Raw genomic sequence first — 21,823 nt, 5'->3', positions numbered from 1 at the left:
CCCGTAAGGCCAAACAATTAGACACTGAGTAAGTTGGCACGGGTGCAGGGCACAGATGAGTTTTAGGCGCTAGGGCACGTGCATGAACTCCTTTGGTTATTAAAGTCAATGTTACACCTACCGAAGCTGCCTTTATGCTCTGTCCAAAGTGTGCGGGGGTGTCATGTACGTTGAGCGCAAGTGTGTGTGTGAGGGGTGGTCTTACCTCAGCCCCAGGTGAGTCTGCCCCCTTCCCCCTGGGCCGCCATCAACATCCCCCGGGCAGAGGACGGGACCGTGCGCTGCAGTATCACAGCCGCATGCAGGGATGGTCCGGGTGGATGGTGGTACTGTGGCCATGGGTCAGACATAGTCCAACGATGTAGAGCCAGGAGCTCATCGGAGGCGGGCTGTCATCATTCTCCATGGCCTGCGATAGACACGCGTCCACCCGCAACTGGGTGAGCCCGGCCCGTTGTGCCGCCGGTGGATCGGCAATTGGGAGTGGGGGGGTGGTGTGCATGCGGGTGGGGTGTGTGGGGTTGGGGAGGGGGGTGATGGTGCTGGGTGGATGGATGGGTGGGGGGTGTGGGTGGTCGGCTGTTGTCATGGTGTGCGGTCTGTGGCCATACTACCCGATTCCCACGCCCATCTAGTCAGTGAAGCGGGCGTCTATCAGTCTGTCCCGTGCCCGCTGGGCCAGCCGGTAACGGTGGACAGCCACCCGTCTGTGTCTACCCCGTCTGCCCTGACCATTGCCCCCATCCCCCTCATCTGGGGAGGACTGGGCCTCTTCCTGCTGCTCCTCCACTCCGCCCTCCTCTGCCTGCGGCACATCGCCCCTCTGCTGGGCTATGTTGTGCAGGACGCAGCACACCACAATGATGCGGCCGACCCTATCTGACCGATACTGGAGGGCGCCCCCAGAGAGGTCCAGGCACCTGAAACGCATCTTCAGCACGCCAAAGCACCTCTCGATCACTCCCCTTGTCGCTACATGGGCATCATTGTAGCGGTTCTCCGCCTCATTGCGTGGCCTCCGTATAGGCGTCATCAGCCACGATCGCAATGGGTAGCCCCTGTCGCCCAGCAACCAGCCCCTCAGCCGGGGATGGCGTCCCTCGTACATGCCGGGGATGGATGACCGCGACAACACGAATGAGTCGTGTACACTGCCTGGGTAACGGGCGCAGACGTGCAGGATCATCATGCGGTGGTCGCAGACCACCTGTACGTTCATCGAATAGGTCCCCTTCCTATTAGTGAACACGGCCCTGTTATCTGCAGGTGGCCGCACGGCGACGTGCATCCCATCGATCGCGCCCTGGACCATGGGGAACCCGGCAATGGCAGAGAAGCCCACGGCCCGGGCATCTTGGCTGGCCCGGTCCACGGGGAAGCGGATGTAGCGGTGCGCCATGGCATAAAGGGCATCTGTCACTGCCCGGATGCACCGATGCACCGATGTCTGCGATATGCCGGACAGGTCCCCACTCGGTGCCTGGAATGACCCCGTTGCATAAAAGTTCAGGGCCACCGTAACCTTGACGGACACGGGGAGAGGGTGTCCCCCGCCAGTGCCACGCGGTGACAGGTGTGCCAGCAGGTGGCAGATGTGTGCCACGGTTTCCCGGCTCATCCGGAGTCTCCTCCTGCATTCCCGGTCCGTGAGGTCCTGGTATGACTGCCGGGGCCGGTACACACGGGGCGCCCTCGGGTGCCTCCGTTGCCGTGGGGCCGCGACGTCCTCCTCCCCCTCCTCGTCCTGTCGGTCAGGTGTCCCTCCAGCCTGGGCGGCTGCCGCCTGCCCCTCTGCGGCAGCCTGCGCCGCCTCTCTGGCACGCTCCTCCTCCTCCTCCTCCTCCTCCTCCTCCTCATCCAGGGCAACATAGACATGAGCGGCTGCCACCACGGCGGCCAACATCGCTGGATGATCTGAAAACATGACGACCTGGTGGGGGGGAGGGGAACGACGACATGTCATCATTGCCCATATCCCCTCCTCCCCCCAGCCAGGTGGCATGGACCGCATGGGTCCAACTGTTGGAGGCTGGCACCTGGCCAGGTGGACCAACTCATTTGCCCTCCCATCACCCACCCCGGCACGGACCCCCCCCCGCCCCAACCTCCACCCCAGCACGGACCCCCCCCCAACCTCCACCCCGGCACGGACCCCCTCCCCAACCCCCAACCTCCACCCCAGCACGGACCCCCCCCCCCCAACCTCCACCCCGGCACGGACCCCCTCCACAACCCCCAACCTCCACCCCGGCACGGACCCCCTCCACAACCTCCACCCCGGCACGGACCCCCTCCCGGCACTCCCCCGGAGCCCAGCCTACTCTAACCACCCCCCCCCCCCCCCCGCCGCACACACACACAAGCCGAGACACACCTCTTCTCAGGCAATCAGTCTGCGGCCACGCCATTTCCTGCCCAGAGCCAACCCCCCAGGCCGTCACTCACCTCCTCGCTGGTCGGCGTGAGCCTGGAGCACCGGGTCACGCCGATGAAAAGGAGGTTTGATTGACGTCGACGTGAACGGTCATCACGTCGACGGGACTTCGGCCCATCCGGAAGGGAGAATATCGGCAGGCCGAAAATCGGCTGCCTTGCGCAGGCCCGTGACATTCTCCGCGGCAGCGGCGCCATTAACGCCCCGCCGACTTTTCTCCCTTCGGAGACTTCGGCGGGGGCGGGGGCGGGATTCACGGCGGCCAACGGCCATTCTCCGACCCGGCGGGGGGTCGGAGAATGACGCCCCGGATCTCCAGACATATAAAGGTGCCTACGGAACTGTCTTTCACTCATCTCCATGTATGACCTGCATTTGCGCCGGACACATGGTTACTTCAGACATCTCCATGGATTTGGCTCTTGGCTCATTGACATCTGGGTCTTCTTGGAGCCCCGCTGGCTCTTGTTTTTCAGGGTGATGCTCTTCTCCAAACTGTGCAAAGCAATTACAAGGCTTTCTCCTTTTCTAATCAAAGCTGTCAAGAAGGCAGTGTTCTCTGCAACCTGCTTTCTTCACTCCTCCTTGTGTCTGTGAACAGATGCAATTGAGTGATCAGCGGTGGTTCCTGTGGAATGGTTTCCCCTCCCCATATACAGGGCAGGAATGCAGTCTCCAGCCCTTACTTTGCCCTCAGTGTGTACATGGCATTCCAAAGCCACCCATTGCAGGATGAGATAATCCTAGAAGATGACATTTGGTTGACCTCTCCCCTCAGACGTAACTGCGCATTCACAATGAGTGTCTTAATTAGGGTCAAAAGGCCCAAATTCAAGCAGCCAGTCAGCTTTGTGTTGGTTGTCCCCCAGTGGCCTTGACAATAACAATCAATACCCAACCCTTGCCCTTAAGTCCTGACTGTAAGCGTGGTGCCTTGAATGCCGTGAAGGTTTGTAGGGTCCATGGCCATCGATGTTTTGACCGTACATTCATTTTCCCACGCTTCTGTAAGGATCAGATGCCAATTAAGACCATATGTACCGCAGCACCTAAACGTAATGGTTTCTTGGCTGAATGCTCATCATCATTTTCTTTTTCATTCATACATGGGATGTGGGTGTCACCAGCTAGGCCAGCATTTATTGCCCATTCCTAATTGCCACCTCCCTTGGACTGAGTGGCTTGCTGGGCCATTTAAAAGTCAACTACATTGCTGTGGGTCTTGAATGGCACCAGGGAAGGATGGCAGGTTTCCTTCGCTAAAGGACAATAATGAACCAGATGGGTTTTTCGACAGTCACGGTCATCATTAGACTTTTCATTCCAGATTTTTGCTGAATTCAAATTTCACCATCTGCTATAAAGTTCTGCTGTCCTGGTTCTCTGGATTACTTGTCCAATGACAATACCGCTACATCACCACCTCATTCATTGTACATTAAACCCTCGAGTCCAGCACTCAGCTGAGGCATGCTCTCCAAAGTGAGCTCAAAAATGGTGTTGCTGATCTTTATCTGGAAGACCAGCTTCCAACCTCCAGCCTATTGCCCTCCCTTCACTATTCTGCCTCCCCTTGTTACCCTTGAACCGATCATTACCATGTGGATATTACTGTTCTTCTCTAGACCCCTTTAATATAGCTGTCCCCATTTCCATTGACAACCTGACCCCTCCCCTTCTCGAGGCCACATGGATTCTGACTTCTTGGGACCACCCCTCGCATGAGGCCTTACAAAACATCCATGGCATTTCAGCTGCTGACTTTCAGGATGCAGATGCCTCCTCTGACAATGACTGTGACATCTGTCTCACAGTATTATGACACAAAACACTCAGTCTATAGTGCCTTAGGCGACTGACCACTCACTCCACCCAAATTGTCCACGGCCATCACCGCTCAGAGAGGCCTTCCCAAGAATGGGACCAAGATATGCATGCTACCCAAAACCCTCTAACATGGCCCGCACAGCCCTAGGATAGTCTGTTCAATGTGCCCCGGACCCAGGACAGTATTTGACTCTTCCTTGGACAGTCTTATAACTCCTATCCCAAGACAGTCTTTCACTCTGTTCCTTGCCTCCCCCCCGCCCCCCACCCACCCACCCACCCCAGCCTGTCTTCATCTCACCTCTCCCCTCGGGCATTGTCCCCGGTGCACAGCCATGGTGCAGCTTGTGATACAGCACCCAAAATCCTGCAGCAACACTCTCAAGGGTGGGTGAAAGCAACGTCTACTGATCTTGGTGTCATTGATAAACTGAAACTCACCAGGTGCACGCCACTTATACACAGTCAGGAAACAGACTTTTTAAATTATCCACTGGAGGGGCACTTAATTTGGAGGGCGAATGTAATTTTGGTGAATTAGCCTTTTAATTATATGCGAATGAATGCAAAAGTGATTCCCGACACAGATCAGCGGGAAATCCGACCTGCCATCGGCGCCAGGAGAACAAAATTCCGAACTCATTTCCTGCTGGTAGGAAACTGTTTTTTCCATGATGCCAAATTTGGTATTCCTGCCCGCTGTGATTCTCGCCTATGGCGGGAGCGGAACTTTTTGCCCATTGTTAGAAGTTTCAAATGTAACTTAGAGGCATTGTTGCTGATGGTGACAAAAGTGGAAATTGCATTCATTTCTCTCTTAATCTCCCTTTTCTTTCCCATGCTATACTTTTGCTTTCTGTACATGATTCGGCTTTGAATTCGACATTCTAACTAACTTCAGTCTCTACTTGTCTTTCTCCAATCAGATTGTTGGTTAAACGGATACACAGTTACTTGTCCTGATCACATAGGTCCCAGATACCCTGTGGAGTGCACTGCGCTGTTGTGGATTTTTCATTACCACACGTTCCATAGAAAGTGGAATGATTGGCTGGCACGGTTCGTTAATTGCCGAGAGCAAAACGCAATCCATTGAATTTCTAACCCTGAGTGGAGGCAACCAAGCATGTGGGGAAAATATAATATTGTTCTTTTTTAAATTCATTCATGGGATGTGGTTATTGCTGGCTAGGCCAGCACTTATTGTCTGTCGCTAACTTCCCTCGGGAAGGTGGTGTTGAGCTGCCTTCTTGAGCCGCTGCAGTCCATGTGGTGTTGCTACTCCAACAGTACTGTTTCAGAGGGAATTCCAGGACTTGATTGACTGATTGATTATTTAATGTCACATGTACCAAAGTACAGTGAAAAGCATTTATCTCCGGCCAAGGAAACGTACACAGTATGTACACATAGACACAAAGAATCATCGACAAAATACATTGACAAATAAGTAATAGGTTACAGTGCAGAACAAGGGCCAAACAAATCAAATACAACATGAGCAAGAGCAGCATAGGGCATCGTGAATAGTGTTCTTACAAGGAACAGATCAGTCTGAGGGAGAGTTGTTGAGGAGTCTAGTAGCTGTGAGGAAGAAGCTGTTCCTATGTTTGGATGTGCGGGTCTTCAGACTTCTGTATCTTCTGTCTGATGGAAGGGTTTGGAAGAGGGCAAAGCCTAGGTACAAAGGGTCTCTGACAATGCTGTCTACCTTTCTGAGGCAGCAGGAGGTGTAGACAGAATCAATGGGAGGGTGCAAGCTTGTGTGATGCGTTGGGCTGGGTTCACCACACTCTGCAGTTTCTTGCTATCTTGGACCGAGCAGTTGCCATACCAAGCTGTAATGCAGCCGGATAGGATCTCTCTATGGCACATTGTGACCCTGTGACAGTGAAGGAATGGTGTTTATTTCCAAGACAGGATGGTGAGTGACTTGGTGGAAGTCTTCCAAGTGGTGGTGTTCCCGTATGTCTGCTGCCCTGATGCTTCTAAATGGTAGCGGTTATGGGTTTGGATGGTGCTGTCACAGGATCCTTGGTGAGTTCTTGCAGTGCATCTCATAGATGCTACACAGGGCTGCTACTGTGCATCAGTGGTGGAGGGGGTAAATGTTTGTAGAAGGGGTGCCAATCAACGGGCTGCTTTGTACTGAATGACGTTGAGATTTTAGAGTGTTGTTGGAGCTGCATTCATCCAGGCAAGTTGGGAGTATTTCATTACAATCTTGACTTGTGCTTTGCCCATGGTGAACAGGCTTTGGGGAGTAAAGAGATGAGTTACTTGCCACAGGATTCCCAGCCTCTGACCTGCTCTTGTAGCCACAGTATTTATATGGCTAATCCAGTTCAGTTTGTGGTCAATGGTAACCCCCAGGATGTTGATTGTGGGGGATTTAATGATAGTAGTGCCATTGAATGTCAAGGGGAAATCGTTAGATTCTCTCTTGATGGAGATGGTCATTGCCTGGAACTTTTATGGCCCAAGCATTTCTTGCCATTTATCAGTCCAAGCCTTGATATTGTGCAGGTTTGCTGCATTTGGACGTAGACTGCTTCAGGATCTGAGGAGTCATAAATGGTACTGAACATTGTGCAATCATCAGCGAACATCCCCACTTCTGACCGTGGAAGGTCACCGATGAAGCAGCTGAGGACACTATAATAATAATAATCGCTTATTGTCACAAGTAGGCTTCAGTTAAGTTACTGTGAAAAGCCCCTAGTCGCCACATTCCGGCGCCTGTTTGGGGAGGCCAGTACGGGAATTGAACCCGCGATGCTGCCTTGTTCTGTATTACAAGCCAGCTGTTTAGCCTAGTGTGCTAAACCAGCCCCTTAGTTGGGCCCAGGATACTACCCTGAGGAACTGCTTCAGTAATGTCCTTAAACAGAGATGATTCATCTCCAGCAACCACAACCATCTTCCTTTGTGCCAGGTATGATTCCAACCAGCTGAATGTTTTCCCCCGATTCTCATTGATTCCAATTTAATAAGGTTCCTTGATGCCATACTCTATCAAATGCTGCCTTGATGTCAAGGGCAGTCACTCTCACTTCACCTAAAACTACTTTCCTTTTGGTGTTGTAATACTTTCTCTTTTTCCCTCTCTCTCACCAGGTGACTCACAATACAACTCATAAAGTAATGGTGGTTAAAATTCACAAGCAGGATGTTGACCAGGAAGCCATTGTACGGGAGATCAGTCTTCTCCAGAAACTCTCTCATCCTAACATAGTCAGGTAAAAGTCTGGAATTTTACTTCCTATTAATTGTTCCAAAAGTTATTTTTTGAGAGTGCAATATATATATAACAGTAGTTATAAAACTACATGACAACCACCATGGTAGCTATGCAAAAAGCCCAAAAATCATCCATGCTTTTACTTGTTCTTAGAATATGGGGTGACAGTGACAATTGTGCGAAAAGCAATTTTTATTTTCTAACCGACTGGCTTGTTGGTCAACTTACGAATATATTAAGGGCCAACAGTGAAGTATGAGTCTACAGTCACCTGAAGCCCATACTGGGTATGGATTAGCAGAATCCCTTCCATGAAAGGACATTATTGAACTAGGAACATTTTGACTAAAAATAAAATAGCCTGAAGGACACAAATTACTAAATGTATTGGATTTATTTACAAAATTTACCAGTCCTGTAGCAGAACTAGTGCACTGACTTACCCACAGTATCTTTATGTGAATGTCTACCTGTACATATGTATATATCCTGCATCGAACCTTTGGGCCAGAACAACCCCCACCCCCTGCCTCCTCCCCCAACTAGATGGATTCTGAGGCTGAGCAGGGGTGGGGGGAGCATAGAATTGCATGGACGGAATTCCTTCCGCGATCCTGCCTGCTCTGACCCATTTTAAGTTAGGGCGGTCAGAGCTGGGCCTGGGAAAGCAGGATGCCCACCCATGCCTCTATTATGGCCCTTAATGGTGGACGGAAGTCCAGCCTTCTTCCAATCAATGCTCAATTGAGCGTGAAATGGCAATGGGCCTGTCAGAGTCAGCGGGGATGCGTTCCCTGCCGACTCACAGGGTGATGGGTGCCGAGAGCGGGTCATCCTGAAAATTCAGGCCATGTATTTCACATCTCAGACTCCAAAGTATCAAAGCCATAAACAAAAGAAGGCTAATTATTTTCTGTTGGTGTTGCTGACCTTCAGTCTGGCCTACTGTCTGGGCAGTGATTTTCTGCTAGTTCACAGTAAATTCCTTTAGCTCTTGCCCTATAATTAATAGGCCTAAGAATTAGATAACTTCTGACCAGGGTTTATTACGCATTTGTCACTTTCATGGCACAGGATGAAACCTGAAGTACATAAAAGCACAATTTACAGCAGCAATGGAATTAGAAATCATTGAAGGAGAATAACTGAAGGAACAAATCTTCTTTTCCAGTTAGATGCAACTTTGACCTTTGCCACTGCATTTTCTATTATTTGGAACTTAATGCTTCTATATACAGAAAGAAAGATATTTAAAAATTAAAAGAAAATGAAACCATCGAAAAGACCATGTTATGTGAGGGTTGATTTTCAACTTCTTTCTCAGATGTAAATCTGTCGCTGTGAATCGATACCCTCATCCCTCCCTCGAACACACAATTTTTGTTTCAAGCCCTATAACATCTGATATAAATGAGCCGATGTCTCAGTTAAACAAATGGATGGGGAGGAATGTCACACAAAGGCAGATTTTGCTCTCTTATTGTTAGGGTGTTAAGGGCCATACAGATAGAGCACAAGTTTGCTCTGGTTTTATCCAATCTATTGGATTCTCCTGTTCATTAAGCGGGAGTAAAATCAGGCAGATTGTTATTGGGCAGGAATTTCCGGTGGTAGAGGTTGCGAACAATGGTGGGACAGTGGTGAGCCACCTCCGCTGACGCAAACAGGCCACACGGGAGGGCTGGTGGTGGGGGGTGTCATAAATCGCCCCCCTATTCTCTCCAAGATTTGTGTACAATTAGTAGTTTGAGTCTGTTTGGCTTGAACATACTTGCAAACTGCCCTTCAACTGATGTTAAACAGAAAATGCTGGAGCAGTGTTTACCCCTGTTCGGCTATTAACACATTCTGATCTCTTAATGTGCCAGTATCAGCACCTTTCTCCATCATTATCACCATCATTTACATTCCCTGTGTCTTTTTATCCATGACATCTTTGTCAATCTCCATCTAATGCTGGCCCTCTATCCAGCCCCACTGCTCTACAACCCCCCCCCCCCCTCCCCCCACCCCTACCCACAACAATATAAACCTCATTCTATTTTCAGTTCTCTCCACCTTTGACAAAGAGTGATCCAGACTCAACGTCAGCTCCAGAGACCTCCTGAGATTGTCCAGCATCTTCTGCCTTTGTTTCAGATTCCAGCATCCTCAGTAATTTGATCTTATCTTCACTACACTCCTGTATGCTTCACCCAATGCCGATGTCTATGTATTTACATTGTGTACTGAGGTACCCTCAATAATGATGCTTAGAGATTAAACTGTAAAGAAGGCTTTATTAGGCTAATAACTGTGCTACAGATATGGACGAGAGCTGACTGCTATACAGACCATGAGGCAGGCCTTTATGTATGGCTCCCAGATGGGCGGAGCCAGAGGCGGAGTCCCCAGGGTTCCAAGCCTGGTCTTAAAGGGGACATCACCTTACATGATGATAAGGCAGTAACCGTTCATCACATGTACCTTGTGTTTCCCCAGTGTGTATTTTCTTTCCATGTACTAAATGAACTGTTTGAGCTGCTCGCAGAAAAATAATTTTCACTGTACCTCGGAACACGTGACAATAAACAAATCCCCCCCCAAAATCCAATTGGTTCTAAATGGTTTCAGTCAGAGTCTTGCCCTCCAGCCCACATGGCTTATTCAGACAGGCTTCAGTTTGACCTTTGTCTGGTCTGAGTTGCTCTTAGAAATGCTAATTAGCTGTAACATGGGTTAAAAAACTGAACGCGAGTTTAGAAAGCTTGTTACTTTGACATTGATAGATACCAATCTCAATTTAAAAAGCCCATTTTTCTTATGAAACTATCAAACTGACATATGCATTGTACAGTTAACGGCATAAGAAGCTTGTGATAGTCTTGCATACAATGGCACAGATGTTGAAATGCTAGATAAAACAAAGTTAATATAAAATACACTGGGCCTTGTAGCAATGAAATAACAGTTCAACGCAATCTGATAATTCTATTTTCTCCTACTTCAGTAAATGGCCTAAAAGCAAGGATATAATGTTTAAGTTCACCAAACCTACACTTCTAACAGAGGGGCTACAATCAAAGAGAGAGGGATTGGGCCATCGACGTTAGTGTCAAATCTATGACTTGTGATTTCTCAGCGTGTAGCTCCCTGCTGGTAGTGCAGGATTGATGAATTAATCAAGTCTTGCCAACGGATTTAGTTTCAGACATTTAAGATCTGGAATTAAAAGGAGTAGGTATTAACTTGCAAGCGGTTAGCTTCTTAAAATCAATACCTAACCAATTCTGACTGATTGAAAATTGCATTTCCAAAACCTTAATTCCTCTGTGGCAATATAATGAAAATGCAGCGTAATGGAAGCTCAGTAACCTACGCAGTAAAAAACAACACTGACCCCTTCCTTCACTCCAATACGTGAGGAAACATTACCGAGGCAGTCCCTCTAGGTTTGAGCAGATAGAATGAAGGACACCAGGATTAGAGTGTGATTGAATAATGTAAACAGGAACTCTGCTCTGACATTCCTGGAAAGTTAAGGATTGCAGGCCTACTATCAGCTTTGCTATTTAGTTGACCTGTTATCAGGAATACCCAGTACAGCACATCATTGCTAACCTCTTTAGTCCACAAGCATTTATTTGAGGTCTCGCATTCAAATTCACAATTTTGAAAGATTTGAAAAATAATTTGCACTTTATTTCGATGTACTCGATTATTTATTCTATAAATGACTGTTCCACCATTCCAACATTTGTTTCGTGCTGACTTGTTAAACAAAGTTGTTATTTAGGCTGACTCTCCGAATGGCACCCTGAGCAAGGACTGGGAGCGCCAGTCAGCAAACCTTGGGCCAAATCTTTTCAACTGCGGGAGGACTTCACAGTTGCGGCCTTGATTCCCTTCTGTAATAAAAACAGAAAATGTTGGATAAAGTCAGCAGACTCTGAAGGAGATTCATACGGACTCTAAATGTTAGCCCCATTTCTTTCTCCCCAGGTGCTGCCAGACCTGCTGAGCTTATCCAGCATTTTCTGTTTCCCTTCATATTTCAGATTTTCAGCATCTGCAGTATTTTGCTTTTATTTGATCCTTTTCTAGTGTCCACATGTGCATCCTCCAACATAGTCCATGGTGCTAAAGTAATTACAGCGCCCCTCCCTCAACCTTCCTCAGATCTGTCAACTCCACACAGATTAGCACAGTGGGCTAAATAGCTGGCTTGTAATGCAGAACAAGGCAGCAGCACGGGTTCAATTCCCGTACCAGCCTCCTCGAACAGGCGCCGGAATGTGGCGACTAGGGGCTTTTCACAGTAACTTCATTGAAGTCTACTTGTGACAATAAGCGATTATTATTATTATTCTTGGGTCTTTCTGGTCCAAAGGTCTCAAGAGCCAATTGCCAACTGAGTCACCAGTTAGGTCCTATACACAAAAGTACAGTATGGATGAAAAAACGCTAAAATGCAAGTCAGAAAAAGATGGACATAAAGGATCTGCCCAGCTCCAAAACTGCACCTAACAAACCATTAAATAGAAGGTAATCCGTTTGGCATTGGCCGGAGCTAAAGAGTACCAGATGATAATTTGCTGATCTAAATTTATCTCACTCAAAGTGTTGGGAAAACAATACTGTTCTGTTTCAATAATGTCACTGCATATGAAACAAATTGATTAACTCTTGGTGCACAGATGCAATGATTTAAACAAATATATGGTGATGCAACAATATTTTAATGAAAACCTTTCTAGGTAATCAGTAAATATTTTCAATATGTTGTGTCTTTTATTAATGAGCGGAATAGTCAGCAGTTTCATTATTCGCTCTGGATGCACACAGGGTGAAGTACATCAGTCAAACTATATGCCTGCAATATTCTTTTGATAATTTGCCTTATCCTGGTCCAAACACAGGCTGCTTTATTAGCACGTGCACAGTATGCAACTCAATGCTGCCTTAAAATTATTAAAGAATTCTTAATAATTCGCAAAGAGAAAAGGAACATTATGTGGTAATAATATGCAGGCAGAGCTGGGCATGTAGGAAGAATTTATTCAGAATCCAACACGCTGGGAAAATAGGAAAAAAATCTGAGCCTACCTCATTGGTCGTTGTGTTGACTTTGTGCCACAGGGTGGAATTCTCCCCCAAAAATGGCAACGTGTAATTTTCGGCATGAAAATTGGCGTGAGTCTCGCCGGCCCCACCAGCGAGATTCAGAACGCCATTTTTAAGCACGTAACAAAAAAATTGGCCCACGTGAAACATGCGCCTAAGGCGTGAAGCTTCTGATTCGCCCGCCCTGGTGGGCATCTGAACACTTCAATGAAGGGGCGCTGCATTTAAACAGCCCCGCAGCACTTGCTTTCATTCAAACCAGGAGGACGGCAGCAAGGAAACTGCTCCTAAATTCACCGAGGTGGCACTCACTCATATGCTGGATACCATGGAGGAGAGGCGGGCAATAATGTACCTTAGAGCTGGCATGAGACCCTCCAGCAAGGTGACAAATCCAACCTGGGAGAAAGTTGCAGCCCTGGCTAGTACCAGCAGCCTGTATAAGAGGATTGGTAGCAGTGTCGCAAGAAGATGAATGACCTACTCCATTCTGCCAGGGTAAGTGCTCCCTGTCTCCTCTCTGCACCCCACTTTGCTGTCACCCCTCGGAATGTCACCTCGATCCCACATGCTGCCGCCTAGCAAAGCCCCAGCATCCGACCTCCCACAAGTGTCCTCTTACCCCCAGCACTCTTTGTCAGAACCCCTGCCTGCTACCGCACAATCCCCACACATACCAGGTGTCTCCAATATCTGACCAGCCAGCTAACATCATCCCCATTTGTGTTCCTGCAGAATAAGCTTGCCGTTCACCATCGCAGAGGCACAAATGTCGGTGGATGACCTGAACAGGCAGGCTTCTGGGTCACTATCTAGGAATGTTCCAGGGATTGGATAATCGGACATCTGCTGGATCCCAGGACTCAGCAGTTCCCCATCCAGGTGCCGTCTGGATACATTCATCCCTCAGCTGCTTGAGATGCAACGACAGAGCCGGGAATACCCGGATGGGGGTGTCAGCGACACTCCTGCAACTGCATGGCCGAATAGACGAGTCCCTCAACTATCTGTTGCAGGAGGTGGTGCCGGCATAGCATGGCACCGAAACTTAACACTGCAAGAGTGACATTGGCAGTGGAAAGCCTGAGCAAGAGGTCAGATCCACGAAGGGAGAACTCCGAAGCATGATCCAGTTCCTGAGGACCATGGATGAGAAGCTCATCTGTATGATTCAGACAATGGCAGGCCTCCAGGACTGGCAACGCCAGATGACTTTAAGGCTTCTGGAGCTCACTCTGACTGGTTCGCCGTCTCAAGGAGTAACCCAGGGGCCCCCGAGCAGCCGGAGGGAGGAGGATACATTGGAGCACGTCCTGAGACCTTCCACCCAGGAGACCCTGGGAATGACCAGCCAATCTGAAACCCGCTTCCTGATTGGAGCTACAATCAGATCAGCACTCCCGCAACGGACATTGGGAAAACCCGCATCCATCATTGGCAGCTATCCTCCATCTACCATCGCCGGCAATTCTCTCCCTCTCCTTCCCCATCGCCCCTGACCCCACTTCTTGACTCCACCCCTTGGCAGTATCAACCTGGAAAATCCAACCTGAAAATGCCATGTTGGCACTGCCAGGATGTTCAGTGTAGTGGCCTCTGTGTCCCAGTCATAGTCATCTCGACTGCTGGAGAGCAGTAGTGATTTCTGCCGGTGTGACATCGCACCGACAGGGGGGGGATCATCGGACGTCCCCAGTAGATTTATGCCGTTTATTTAAATTCATTCAAATTGATGGCGATCATGTTCACGCCCTCGCTGGCAGGGGACGGGGAAGTTCTCAATCTGAGATTTCCCTGGTGCAAATCCTGTTATGGATCTCTTGCGTGAGTTAGCAGTCATAATGGTAATTTTATCCACCGCAAGCAGGCCTGGAAGATCGCGACAGCAATAAATGATCTCTGTGTTTACTCTTGCGTAGTGTACATCTGCAGATTGGTTGTGCTGTTTGAATACAAAGAGATGTCTGTGTTTGACTCACCATCCCTTTAAGACCATTTTCAAGCACTTCCTGAGTCAAACTAATCAAAGAACCACCCTGAAGGGAACTGGAGGCTCATTGTTGAGCATATTTTTTGGAAGGTTCACAATTGGCCTTGAGGAGAGACCAGATTATCAAGATAGAAAAAAACAACAGGCAATGACTTGCTTTCTTTCTCCATATTTTAAGAAAATATTTTATAAAATCTGTAACCAAGTGTGACACTAAACGTCATAATGTGATCGATACCATCTAGTTGCAAGGATTTTGTTTTTCTATTTAGGTTTAATTTGTGCAATATGCACTGAATATTTGGAACTTTGCTTCGTTGTTTGGTGTTGTTGTTGTTACTTATTTGTTCTCAAGTCATGGGTATCACTTTTATTTATCTGTATTTATTGCCCATTGCATTTATTGCTCTTGAGAAGATGGTGGCGTGTCACCTTCTTGAATCCTTGCCATCCATTCGGTGAAGATATTCCCGCAGTGTATTCTTTTTCCAGAACTTTGACCCAGGGATGATAAGGAAACACCAAATATGTCCAAAACAGATGGTGTAGTTTGAGGGGAAATTTGATAGCGGTGGCATTTCCATGCACCTACTGCCCTTGTCCTTCAAGAGGCTGGTCATTTCTGACAAACAAATCACAAACACAGAAGAAGCTGAAACATACAGCTTGGAAATAGAAGCCTGGAAGGAATGGAACATCGGAAGTTGCTTAGCCCACCAAATCTGACCCGCCCTAAAAGTGCATTAAGATTTGCTCCATGCAGGATTCTATCAATCCAAAGTCTTGACAGAAGCAACCCATCCCAGGATAAACTTCTCAGAAGATCTATTTCAGGGCCACTTCCAGAAGCCTTTGAAGGAATGCCAAACTGTTAATGCAACCTTATAATCTGCATCACCAACCCTGATGTTTTACATTCCAAAATTGTAATTTCCACATTCCCAACAGCATAAGAACCATGATAACCAAAGGCCCTGCTCTGTGTATCCTAATCCCCTTCACCATTAATCTAACATATGTAATGCCTTTAACAGAAAGAGATAGATGACAGGCAAAGCAAGACTTGTTACATTTGCACATTTGGAAAGTGTTGAACTGGACCCCTTGGAAGCAGATGAGGATGTCATGCGTGGAAAGAAAAATAGAGAGCGGGATTCGCCGGTGTGCCAGCCGTATTTTCCAGGAGGGCACGCCCCCACCAGCAGCGGGATTCTCCATTCCCACAACCGGCCAATGCGATTTTCCATTGTGGCCACCCACGCTGTTGGGAAACCCGTGGGGGTGGGTGCACTGCCAGCCGACCAGAAGATCCCGCCGAAGGAAAATTCCGCTGAGGATTTTAGAGAGAAGGAGCAAGTGAAAGAAAACCTTGTGATGATAACTATCAGTAAAAGAAGCCATTGCAAGGCAGGAGGATAAAGAATCATTTTCCTGATTTTGCACAGGATGATGCTTACAATTTTAATTCTTTGGGCTTCTTGTAGACCACAAAGGTGTCCACACCGAGTTGTTAAAAGTAAATAAAGGTTTATTACAATTACCATTATTTACATAGCACGAAAGATCCCAGCCGGCTCTACCCTGCTGGTATCCAAACTTGCCAACTCTATACAGAAGATAACTATACACGGATTAGAATCATAGAATTTACAGTGCAGATGGAGGCCATTCGGCCCACCGAGTCTGCACTGGCTCTTGGAAAGAGCACCCTACACAAGCCCACACCATTCTATCCCCATAACCCAGTAACCCCAACCAACACTAAGGGCAATTTTGGACACTAAGGGCAATTTAGCATGGCCAATCCACCTAACCTGCACATCTTTGGACTGTGGGAGGAAATCTGAGCACCCGGAGGAAACCCACACACACACAGGGAGAACGTGCAGACTCCACACAGACAGTGACCCAAGCCGGGAATTGAACCTGGGAACCTGGAGCTGTGAAGCAATTGTGCTATCCACTATGCTGCTGTGCAGCCGGTAGCATAGGGTTCCCCGCCCGCATTAACAGGGGAGCTCGTATTCGGTGAGACTCATGGGAGTTTAATCATTGACACCTCGTCTGTCCCCTGTGGGTTATGACAGAACTAGAGACCAATAGGAGCACTGTTTAGAAAGTTCTTATGATGAAAGTTAAAAATCAAAGCAAAAACCTTGGGAAACAGAAATAGGGGCAGAAGAAAAATTAAAAATACTACAACATAAGATGGCATATTTGAGACATAGATTTCGCTTATGCCAGTTACACTAACTGTATCACCTGACTTTTGTTTTGAAATCAGTGGAAAGCAGAATTATCTAATTTCGCTGATAGGCAGCCTGCTCCAGCTTTGCACAATGATAGTGAGTCGCAAACCAATAAAACAGAAAACAAAATACCACCCACCACCTCTGGCTACCAGAGTCAGTGAATTCATTGGAGCAGCATAGTGGCACAGTGGTTACAATTATATATAATAATCTTTATTGTCACAAGTAGGCTTACATTAACACTGCAATGAAGTTACTGTGAAAAGCCCCTAGTTGCCACATTCTGGCGCCTGTTCGTGTACACAGAGGGAGAATTCAGAATGTCCAATTCACCTAACAGCACGTCTTTCGGGACTTGTGGGAGGAAACCGGAGCACCCAGAGGAAACCCACGCAGACACGGGGAGAACGTGCAGACTCCGCACAGACAGTGACCCAAGCCGGGAATCGAACCTGGGACCGTGGAGCTGTGAAGCAACCATGCGACCCACTGTGCTACCGTGCTTAGCACTGCTGCCTAGCAGCACCAGGGAGCTGGGTTCAATTCCGGCCTTCGGTGACTGTGTGGAGTTTGCACTTTCCCCCCATGTCTGTGTGGGTTTCCCCTGGGTTACCTCCCACAGTCCAAAGATGTGCAACTTAGGTGGGGTTTATGGGGAGTGGACTTAGTAGAGGGTGCTCTTTCAGAGGGTTGGTGCAGACTCGATGGGCCAAATGGCCTCCTTCTGTACTGTAGGGAGTCTATAGATTCTATGAGCTACTCCCAGTCTGCTATAATTCGCCGGAACTGGGGATAAAACTCCGTTTACACAGCACTTCCTGCAAAGCAATGTCAGTGGAGCGGAGAGGCAGCTCTGAGGAGTTTCCTGTCCCAAATTCCACCATGCCTGTCTACCACAAATGTATTATTTACCCAGGACATTGGGTGGAAAGCTATCATTCACTATTTCAAGGTCAGAAACTATTATCTCAGCTCCGACCACCAAATCAACACTGGAAGAACTTGTCGCGTCACACACGGTAATAGAACTTGTGACCTGCTATACAAAACGTTTCCATGTTGACTTTTTTTTCCAGGTACCTGGGGGTGTGCGTTAAAGAAGATAAACTGTACCCTATGCTTGAGGTAAATACCATTACGTACAAACGTCATTTTGCTTCACAAATACAAAGCAAATAAGAGACAAGCAAATTGGTGCAATTGTGTTCTCAAACATTTTTATGTGCACTCCTTCACAGTATATTAATGGCGGAAGCCTGGAAGAACTTCTGGCCAATAAAGAGGAAAACCTGACTTGGAAGGAGAAAGTGGATCTTGCATCAGACATTACACGAGGAATGGCATACCTACACTCAAAGAATATCTATCACAGGGACTTAAACTCCAAGGTAACAAACAGTGCCTTCATACACTTAAATATTCAGCATGTCTTCAAATTACTTGTCACAAGAAAATGATATGCTCTTTAAAAGTCTCAAAGCACTTCACCCTAGTTTTTTTTTGCCTTGTATCTGAAGGTCATTGATTACTAGAACAAGAATGTATGTTTATTTCCCAGTTCCTAAATCAGAGTTGCTTTGAAGTGAGTAACTAGCCTGAGTGTGTTAAATTACGACCATTTCATCCCTGAGACTTGGGCTTATATCTCAGCCACATTGATGAAATACATCTCTCTTTGTGGATGCATTAGCCCAAACTGTTTGGGCACTCTCAAGTTCTAGTTAGCCCGCCATCTAGTTACTCCTGGTGTGTTCTGTGGCTCCCCTGATCATGAAGACACGCACAGAACACATATGTGTTAAACCAGAACAATTATTTATTATTAAATACATGGGTAGGTAACCAACAGATCCATGTACAAACAATGTTATTTAAGTTCCTAGAAAGCTACTGTAAGTGTGACTGTCCTACTATCTGTCCTGTTACCGACTGGCAAGTCCCATCAGACACAAGATGAATGTCTGGCGCCACCCACTGGCAGGAGGTCATACCTGTGATTACAGTTATCTGCCTGTGAGGCAGTTATCTGGCAGTCACCTGAGGCCTGTTTAGGGGCACAAAGGTACACATTGTATTCTTCTCTTTGAAGTTTAAGTAGTGTGAGTCATCCTAAAGTCTGTATAAAAGACAGGCAGAAAACGCACTTAGTAAGCCTTGCGCAGGTCAAAGAGACACAGCCTGAGTGAGTGAGACACAGACAGAGGGAGAATTTGAAACTTGGTAATTTGGTGCAGTGAGGTAATTCGGTACAGAGTGGGAGAAGGTACTTCGTCCCTACTGTTTTGTTCTCTCTCTGTCTTCTGGCCTGTAACTTTTAATCAGCAGGGAGAGAACCTGAGAACATCTGAGACCCTCAGAAGGTAAGTAAGTGATTTTTACTCATTTTTACTTTTATTCCCTTTTCAAATTGTGTGTGTGGGGGGTGGGGACGACGACGACTGAAGTGACATCACAGAAAAGCTGTGACCTGAGTGGCTGGTTGGGAATCTACACTAAATTAAAAAAATTAAGCATTGGTAACTAATTAAACATAATTACTTAATTATAATTTAGAGGGGTATCTAAGCCAGAGATCGGAGAGTACTATATTTAGCTTTCACATTTATAGTAGAAATCTAGTGCTAGGAAACAGATAGTTAACAGTAACTTTTAAAGTTTTTAAAAAACTTTTAACTTAAATTTACTAATTAATTGACGCAATGTCAGTTAGAGAGGTGCAGTGCTCTGACTGTGAGATGTGGCAGGTCCGGGAGACTTCCAGCGTCCCGGATGGCTTCATCTGAAGAAAGTGCACCAAACTGGAACTCCTCACAGACCGCATGGTTCGGTTGGAGTAGCAATTGGATGCACTTAGGAGCATGCAGGTGGCGGAAAGCGTCATAGATAGCAGTTATATAAATGTGGTCACACCCAAGGTGCAGGCAGAGAAATGGGTGACCACCAGAAAGGGCAGGCAGTCAGTGCAGGAATCCCCTGTGGTTGTCCCCCTCTCGAACAGATATACCCCTTTGGATACTGTCGGGGGTGGGATAGCCTATCAGGGGTAAACAGCAGCAGTCAGAGCAGTGGCACCACGGCTGGCTCTGATGTTCAGAAGGGAGGGTCAAAGCGCAGAAGAGCAATTGTAATAGGGGACTCTATAGTCAGGGGCACAGATCGGCGCTTCTGTGGACGTGAAAGAGACTCCAGGATGGTATGTTGCCTCCCTGGTGCCAGGGTCCAGGATGTCTCCGGACGGGTAGAGAGCATCCTGAAGGGGGAGGGCACACAGGCAGAGGTCGTTGTACAAAATGGTACTAACGACATAGGCAGGAAGGGCCATGAGGTCCTGTAGCAGGAGTTCAGGGAGCTCGGCAGAAAGTTAAAAGACAGGACCTCTAGGGTTGTAATCTCGGGATTACTCCCTGTGCCACGTGCCAGTGAGGCTAGAAATAGGAAGATAGAGCAGCTAAACACGTGGCTAAACAGCTGGCGTTGAAGGGAGGGTTTCCGTTATCTGGACCACTGGGAGCTCTTCCGGGGCAGGTGTGACCTATATAAGAAGGACGGGTTGCATCTAAACTGGAGAGGCATAAATATCCGGGCCGCGAGGTTTGCTAGTGTCACACGGGAGGGTTTAAACTAGTATGGCAGGGGGGTGGGCACGGGAGCAATAGGTCAGAAGGTGAGCATTGAGGGAGAACTAGGGAATAGGGACAGTGTGGCTCTGAGGCAGAGCAGACAGGGAGAAGTTGCTGAACACAGCGGGGCTGGTGGCCTGAACTGCATATGTTTTAAAGCAAGAAGTATTACGGGTAAGGCAGATGGACTTAGAGCTTGGATTAGTACTTGGAACTATGATGTTGTTGCCATTACAGAGACCTGGTTGAGGGAAGGGCAGGATTGGCAGCTAAACGTTCCAGGATTTAGATGTTTCAGGTGGGATAGAGGGGGATGTAAAAGGGGTGGCGGAGTTGCGCTACTGGTTAGGGAGGATATCACAGCTGTACTACGGGAGGACACCTCAGAGGGCAGTGAGGCTATATGGGTAGAGATCAGGAATAAGAAGGGTGCAGTCACAATGTTGGGGGTTTATTACAGGCCTCCCAACAGCCAGCGGGAGATAGAGGAGCAGATAGGTAGACAGATAAAGAATAAAAACAACAGGGTTGTGGTGATGGGAGACTTCAACTTCCCCAATACTGACTGGGACTCACTTAGTGCCAGGAGCTTAGACGGGGCAGAGTTTGTAAGGAGCATCCAGGAGGGCTTCTTAAAACAATATGTAGACAGTCCAACTAGGGAAGGGGCGGTACTGGACCTGGTATTGGGGAATGAGCCCGGCCAGGTGGTAGAAGTTTCAGTAGGGGAGCATTTCGGGAACAGTGACCACAATTCAGTAAGTTTTAAAGTGCTGGTGGACAAGGATAAGAGTGGTCCTAGGGTGAATGTGCTAAATTGGGGGAAGGCTAATTATAACAATATTAGGCGGGAACTGAAGAACCTAGATTGGGGGTGGATGTTTGAGGGCAAATCAACATCTGACATGTGGGAGGCTTTCAAGTGGCAGTTGAAAGGAATTCAGGACCGACATGTTCCTGTGAGGAAGAAGGATAAATACGGCAATTTTCGGGAACCTTGGATAACGAGAGATATTGTAGACCTCGTCAAAAAGAAAAAGGAGGCATTTGTCAGGGCTAAAAGGCTGGGAACAGCCGAAGCCTGTGTGGAATATAAGGAAAGTAGGAAGGAACTTAAGCAAGGAGTCAGGTGGGCTAGAAGGGGTCACGAAAAGTCATTGGCAAATAGGGTTAAGGAAAATCCCAAGGCTTTTTACATGTACATAAAAAGCAAGAGGGTAGCCAGATAAAGGGTTGGCCCACTGAAGGATAGGCAAGGGAATCTATGTGTGGAGCCAGAGGAAATGGGCGAGGTACTAAATGAATACTTTGCATCAGTATTCACCAAAGAGAAGGAATTGGTAGATGTTGAGTCTG

At 47.7% G+C, this 21,823-nt stretch overlaps 1 protein-coding gene across 5 annotated transcripts in view; it reads left to right on the top strand.

Moving 5' to 3' along the window:
- LOC140399103 (dual specificity testis-specific protein kinase 2-like) overlaps positions 1-21,823 on the top strand; it is a 153,916-nt gene that overhangs the window by 100,170 nt on the left and 31,923 nt on the right. For all 5 annotated transcript variants that reach the window (XM_072488270.1, XM_072488268.1, XM_072488269.1 and 2 more), the window contains 3 exons: positions 7,379-7,500; positions 17,924-17,972; positions 18,086-18,235. In XM_072488270.1, the coding sequence (XP_072344371.1) occupies positions 7,379-7,500; positions 17,924-17,972; positions 18,086-18,235 (321 nt within the window). The remainder of the gene's footprint in view (positions 1-7,378; positions 7,501-17,923; positions 17,973-18,085; positions 18,236-21,823) is intronic.

This window comes from Scyliorhinus torazame, chromosome 22 (genome assembly GCF_047496885.1).
Source record: "Scyliorhinus torazame isolate Kashiwa2021f chromosome 22, sScyTor2.1, whole genome shotgun sequence".
NCBI classification, from domain to species: domain Eukaryota; kingdom Metazoa; phylum Chordata; class Chondrichthyes; order Carcharhiniformes; family Scyliorhinidae; genus Scyliorhinus; species Scyliorhinus torazame.
Note: the sequence above shows the minus strand (reverse complement) of the source record. Positions and strands in the feature narration are given on the sequence as shown.